The 6,984-nt window shown below is 49.0% G+C and overlaps 1 protein-coding gene across 1 annotated transcript in view; it reads right to left on the bottom strand.

The window, feature by feature from the left end:
• Positions 1-4,609: 4,609 nt before the first annotated feature.
• INHBC (inhibin subunit beta C) overlaps positions 4,610-6,984 on the bottom strand; it is a 25,386-nt gene continuing 23,011 nt past the window's right edge. Inside the window, exon 2 of the mRNA XM_007950021.1 lies at positions 4,610-5,355. Coding sequence (XP_007948212.1) covers positions 4,610-5,355 — 746 coding nt within the window. The remainder of the gene's footprint in view (positions 5,356-6,984) is intronic.

Raw genomic sequence — 6,984 nt, 5'->3', positions numbered from 1 at the left:
GCTCTTGGTGGATGGCTCTGGCTTGAGAGCTCCAGAGCTCAGATGGTAGTTGCTCCTTCAGTTGAGTCTGCCTGCACTGAGTCTGACTGCACGAAGGCCAATGAGGGCACAGCAGCCGTAGACAGCAGTGCCACACCTACCCCTGGCCAAGTGTAGAGTCACCTGTCTTCTATTGCCTGGGACTCAGGAGGGTAGAAATTGGATTGTCCAATGGACAGCTATGCTTAGCTCTGTCTGTCAGTTTGACCCTCACAGCTTTTGGCTGACTACTGATCTGAGGCCTCTTTAGAGCCGGTGTCTGGGGCTCTCCCACCTAGTGGTCAGCCAGCAGACCTACCCTCCGAGCTCAGGGATTGGACAGCTGTGCTGCCCATCAGGCCCCTGCAGAGGGTGGAGGTCCCCTCTTGGAGCTCCGGTTTCACCATCTGGCCATGGTGACTGGGCTTGAGGTAGGGGTATGGGGGTTGGGGGGTGTAACGTGGACACACATGATGCAAGAAAGAGAATGATTTCACATGCTCAGTCCCCAAGGTCTAGGACTCGGGGGAGGGGATTCCATAAGAGCCAGGTGGGAAAGGGCCATGTCTCTGCATACCTCCAGTCTTTCTAGCTTGCACAGATGCTGCTGCCACAGTACTTCCCATGAGCAGCAATGAGTCCCAGTGGGAAGTCCACTGAGGCCTCTGAGCCAGAAGGAGCACTCTGGCCTCTTTATTTCTAGCAATGGGGCTCAGACATGGGTGGAGGTTGGGAGGGACGGAGTCCTCTTGTCCAGGCAAAGGTGGCAGTGCCACGGGGCATGAAAGTCACCCCCTGACCCTGCTTATGCTGGCTGCCCAGAGTCCAACTGGACTGGAGCACAACGTGGAGGAAGGCCAGAGCATGGGCTGGGGGGAGGTGAGTGGTGTTACCGTGATGTCTGGGGAGACCCAAAGAGGTCTGTGGAAGGGTGGCAGTGATGCAACCTCACAGTGGGGCAGAGTCCATCAAGGCTGGCAGAGGGCATGGGATTTGGGAGGGCTTGGACTTAGCTGCTGGTTCTCTTTTAGGCAGCTGTGAGAGTTGTCTAAATCTGGGGCATCCTATAGGTAGTGCAATCTCAGCCAGCCCTCTCTGGAAGTGGAGTGGAAAACGGGGGAGTTAAGGACTTTTGAAAGCAAAGCAAGGAGAGTGCAGCAACCTTAGTTCAATCCCTGTCCTCCTTACCATGCTTCTTTACTGACTTTAAATGGGAGGACCAATTCCCCGCTTTCTTAAACTCCCTGGGGTTGGCCTAATGCTAACTTTCGTCCTTATGCCACAGGTTTTTCAAGAAGCTGGGGAGAAGAAAATTGTGGGGGAAGTAAGTGTGGTTTGGAAGTATGCCCCTACTCCATTTTATGCATCTCCACCCTGTTTAGCAGATGGGGGCTATCAAGCGAGACTGCTAGACAGTCTGAGATGTGGCACCAGGGGGAGATGACTCTTGCTTTAGGGGGCCTCAGTACCATCAGTGTCCACCATGTGGCAATGCTGTGCCACTGGACAGCCACAGGCCAATAGCTGACCAGTAGCTTCCCAGGGAAGGGGCTGCCCTGGAGAATGGAGAGCCAGGAGTGGTCCTCAACCTCTCACTCAGGGGACCTGCCTCCCCACCAGAAGACAAGGAGAGCTGGTTCCTCTGCTCCCTCTGTCAAGAAGCAGAGACCACCCTCAGGATCCATATCACTGCTACCTTTGGTATGGGACCTCATCACACTGACAAGTGGCAATGGACCTTGGTTATGGGTGCCAGGCTCTTCCTAGAAGCTTAAGGCATAATATGGTGGGGAGGGCGAAGAGACCATGAGACTCATACGCTCCTATCCACCCTGCGTTTCTCCCTAGGCTCTGAAGCATATTCAAACTCCTCTGTCCAGTGCTCTTTCCAGCTCCCAGCATCCTCTCTGTTGGTCAGGACCAGTGAGTGACAGCCTTCTACCCCCTGGGGTCTAAAAAACACAGGTTGCAAAGTGGAGGTTTGCAGGTTTGCACTGTGATGTTTGGGAGGGCTTACCTGTTAGTGCCAGGAGATAGAGCCAGAGGAAGGAGCAAGAAGTGACCGAAGAGTCACTGAACCTTACCTCTCCCCCACACTCACTCTGTCAGGTGCCCCCAATTTCCAGCTCTTACCACCCCCTTGCTGCTGTGCCTGGCCTGGCCCTACCTCCCCACTGACACTTACGTCAGAACTCAGCTATAAATATGCTCTTAGCATCTTAGTCACTTTTCCCAAGAAGTGCTCCCGAGGTTATAAATACCCCAGCCATCTGCCTCTCGGCCTGCCCTACCACCAACCTGGTTGGGGACTGGGGGTAGTGACAGGCTTGGGTGTGTGTAAGGAAGTAAAGGAAGCTGAAGTGGTTATCTTGCTCAGATGAGAAAAGCCTGATGAGTTCTAGAGTTAGGGACTAGGGAGCTCTGAAGGAAAAGGCTTGGAAGAAGATGGGCCCCTTCTTTCTCCATTTTTCAAAAAGCAGAGACAAAATGGAATAGGATTAATACCAACTCAGTGTTTATTTAAAATTTTGCTATTTTGTTCGTCATAATTGTTTTGCATTAATTTTTATTTTAAAAAATACTGCATTACAATATTGTTTATCTTGACTACTGAATTTTTTTAGCATCTCCTTAAACGTTTTGCCCCCAAGGTGAGTACCTCACTTCACCTCACCTTACTCAGAGCCCTGACGACTGAAGCTGGAGTAAGGAAAAAATTTTGGGGATCAGTATGTAGGAGGGGAGGACACTAGCTTGAGGGACAGGTGGAAAGGGCACTAGAAGACCTAAAGGCTCTGAGTGTCTTCTACCCACGGCTCAGATGTATAGCCCCCAGCCCTGGGAAGGTTCCTTTCAGACTTTCTCCTCTGGGGTTCCTATTCTGGGACCTCTTACCCCGGTTGGAGGGGGTTATGAGTTAAGCAAACACAGACAGCACGTTCTCCAAAGGTCACATGGGCTTTGCGCAAACTCGGCCTTGGCTGCAGACGATATCGACCCCATGGTTCAGGGCTGCCCAACCAAAGGGAGGAGACGATGGAAGAGAAAGGGCAAAGGTGAAAGAGGACCCAGTCTCAGAGCAAATGCCTCTCTCTCCTCATCTCTAGCCTTTCTCTTCTTCTCCCTTTCCAACTCAAGTGTTCCTTGTTGGCCAGTTCCAACTTCCGGGCAGGACTCCTGGATGGAGCCCTGTGGGTCAGTGAGGGGAGGTGAGTCAGAGGTTCTGGCAGCTAGCTAGGAGCCATGCCTCTGCCTCCCACCACGTGCATGCCCACAGGTTGTTGGCCTACTTGATGATTGATCAGCGGTTTGTCTCATCTTTTGGAGCAAGTACAGAGGGAGGAGAGGAATGGGTAAAACACAGGGTCTTTATTAGCCATGACACCAGCAAAACTAGATCTGGGAGGGTGGAGGGGGCCTAAGAAAGAAGAGGAGGCAGTGTTGGGGAGGAAGAGTCATGAAGCGTGAGATGAAAGAGGCAACAGCTCAGCCTGAGTAGTCTGTGTGTAGAGAGACAAGTGGTCAAGGCAGGCATGTTCCATGTTATCTGAGTGTCAGTCAGGATCCTGGCAGGAGATAGGGGACAGACACACTCAGCTGTCTATATTTGCTTCATTAAAAGGACTTAGTGAAGGAATTATTTACAGAGGGGTTATGAGAACCAACAAGGGATGTTGAAACATCCAGAGACAAGCAAGAGCAGAAAGCCATTATGACCCCTACCTTTGAAGCAGTGATAACAGAATTTAGGCAGAGCTAGAGCCATGGAAGGGGGTAGCCAGACAGGAGCTATAGAGACACAGCCATAGTCACACAGAACCATGACACCTAGGCAGAAAGGAAGCAGGAGTAAGAAATACCCTGACCTCTGTCTTCTCCTATCCTTTGATCTGCGTCTCCCTGTAGTCAAATACCAGGGAGCCAGAAAGCAAAGGTGATAGCTCAGGTGGTCAGCTCCCAAGGGCATAAAGCAAGGCAGAGAAGGGCAAAGAGTGGCTGGAGGTGTGCATAGAGAACATTAGCAGCCCACCTGGGCAGGTAAGAGAGAAGGGGCTCAAGACACAGTTGTAAGGAGAGGGTGGTAAAACTCACTTTGGGAAACAGTAATCTAATCTTTGGTGAATCCAAGAAAGGGGCTCTCTGAAGATTCAGAAAATCAAAAGGAAAGGGTTGGGTCAATTCATCCTGGAATGGGGGCCATTGAGTGGGAAAGGCAGGGAGGCAGAGCAGGCTATGGCATAGATTAGGGTGGGCCAAGGCTGTCTTTGCAGGAATCAGATAGCACTGCTCAAGACTGGAAGTGAATCAGAGTCCTTGGGGTGGGGTGGAGCATGTGGGCTTGTGGGGTGGACTGTGTACCAGGAGAGAGGCTGGTGGTCATGCAGATGGTACAGATGGTACTGAAAACACTTTCCTTAGATGAAGATCTTCTCAAGTCAAAGGTGGAATAATTTCCATGGATTTCTCAGGAAGAGAGAGACTACCTTCTGTAGAGAGTCAATAATAGAGATACTCCTTCATCTCAGGAAAAGGTACCTCTATCAGGACATGTTTGTCCACCCCATCCTGGACTTCCTGTTCTACCCATAGACTAACTGCACCCACAAGCCTCTACCACCATATCAGGTATGTCAGTCTTGACAATATTGCTATCCCTGTCATAGTAGAGCAGAGACAGGGAGCGCCGGGCAGTGGGCACACAGCAAGAGCCTCCTCCAGCAGTGCTCGCTGCTGTGTTGGCTTTGAGCAAATTGAGCACTGCAGTGTGAAATGAGGCAGCAATGCCAGGCATGCCTGCCACATGTAGTGGGCACTGCCCTGTGCAGAAGTTCATTGCATAGCCCTCAGGTTGGATGATCCAGTCGTGCCAGCCAATCTCACGGAAGTCTACAAAGAACTCTTGTCGACAGCACATCCTAGACCCACTCTGGCAGTTGATGCCTCGCCGGCGAACCCGATGCTTGCTCCCAACTCTCACTCGAGCTGCCACAAAAGGCCTATGGGCAGCCTCATCCAGGACAACTGAGCGCTGGGCTGCCTGGCCTTCAGGCACCAGCCCCAGGGTCAGGTGGCCCTGGCTATAGGCAGCCTGAGCTTCAGGCCCAAGAAGGAGCTGGTACCAGCCACTAGAATCTACCTCCAGCAGGTTCTGGGTGGCCAAAGTGAGGTTGGTGTTATGTGGGCCGGGCACAAGGACCTTCACCTTCAAAGTTCCAGTGGTATTGGGAAGGAGCTGTATAAAGAACATGAGGCTGGCCTGCTGGACCTCCATGACACCAGCAGTTCCATCAGAAGAGAAGTGGAAATCAAGACGAGTCTGATTGATGGTAGAGAGGCCTGTGGACAGAAGAAGCTACAGTTATTCTGAGTGTCAATTCTACCAGCTATTTGTCTGTCTTCAGCATACTTGAACTCTCTGTAACACTTGGCATTACTGACCATTTTCTTTCATGAAACATCTTTTCTCTCTTGTTTTCCATGGTACAGCTCTCTTATGGTTCTTCTTTGGTCTTCTTTGCTGGTTTTCTTTATCTGACCATCCCTTTAGTGAAATCGAGTTCTCCCAAATCTGCCTTTAATCTTCATTTCTTTTTACTATACACTGAAGGGAACTCCTACCAACATGCATGGCCAGCCAATGTAATCTTTTTGCTGGTTATTCCAAAATCTGTATGTCTAGTGCAGACCATTTTTTCACATCTGAACCAGACATATAGATTTAGGAATTGCCAAGCTTCAGCCCTAAATTTCTAACTGCTTAATTTTGCCACATGAATGTCCTGCAAGCACATTAAGATCATTTTGTCTAAAATGCAAATAGTTATTTTCTTTCATAACATACTTGTTTTCTTGCTCTTTGAAGTGGTGGTACCACTACCCTCCTTTTTGCTTCTAGAGAACCCAGGATCACTGATTTCACTCTGTATAGCTATTCTTTTACTACAATTGTTCTAATCTCCATACATTTCTTTCTATCTCCATTACTACTGCCCTAATTTCCCTCATCATCCCTCACCTGGCCTATTGAAACACCTTACTTGGGTTTCTATTCCTGCACCTCACTGAAACTGCTCTTGTTAAGATCACCAGTATCTTCCACATTGCCAAATTCAATGGTTTTATCTCTTTATAGTCATCTCACTTGATCTTTAAGCAGTATTTGACACAGTTAACAACCCTTTCCTTCATGAAATATTTCCTTCTCTTGGTTTTTGTGATACTGGCCTTTCTATCTTGGTCTTTGCTGACAGCTCCTTTTCCTCTGTCTGATTTCTAAATATTGGGAGTCCTGAGCTCTCTTCTTTTCTCTATCCATACTCTGTCCCATAATCTCATTGATTCCTATGGTTTGTATTCTGTCTATATGCTGATGACTCCCAAATATATATCTCTGGCCTTGACCTCTTGCTGAACCACAGACTTGTATATCCAACTGCTTATTTGACACTCCATTTGGATATCCAATGGTATCTCAAACTTAACATGTTCAGAGAACTCTAGAATTACCCCTCCCCACCAATCCAAGCCTATTCCTTCTCTAGTCTTCTCCTTCCCTGTAAATGCATTGCTTAAGTCAAAACCTTGATTTTCCTCATTCTGTACATTAAAGCTATCTGCAAGATTTGTTAACTCTACCTCCAATTTATGATATAATCTCTCCTCTCCCCACCGCCTCTACATACATTAGTTTAACCCATAACCATCTTTTTCTTGAATATGGCAATAGTTTCCTAAATAGTCTATTCTCACTGTGCCCCCAAACCATTCTCCACATATCAGCCATTGTTGTTGTTGTTGTTATGTGCTGTCGAGTCGGCCCTGACTCATAGTGACCCCTCCTTGGGTTTCCGAGGCAGTATCACTACAGAAATAGGATTGCCCAACCTTCCTTCCGAGGAGTGGCTGGTGGGTTTGAACCACCAGCCTTCTGGTCAGCAGTCAAGTGCTTTAGCCACTATGCTACCA

The sequence above is a fragment of the Orycteropus afer genome, unplaced genomic scaffold (assembly GCF_000298275.1).
Source record: "Orycteropus afer afer isolate SDZICR_OR568_19922 unplaced genomic scaffold, OryAfe1.0 scaffold00261, whole genome shotgun sequence".
Lineage (NCBI taxonomy): Eukaryota > Metazoa > Chordata > Mammalia > Tubulidentata > Orycteropodidae > Orycteropus > Orycteropus afer.
The sequence above is the reverse complement of the archived record's forward strand: the minus strand, read 5'-3'. Positions and strand labels throughout refer to the sequence as shown.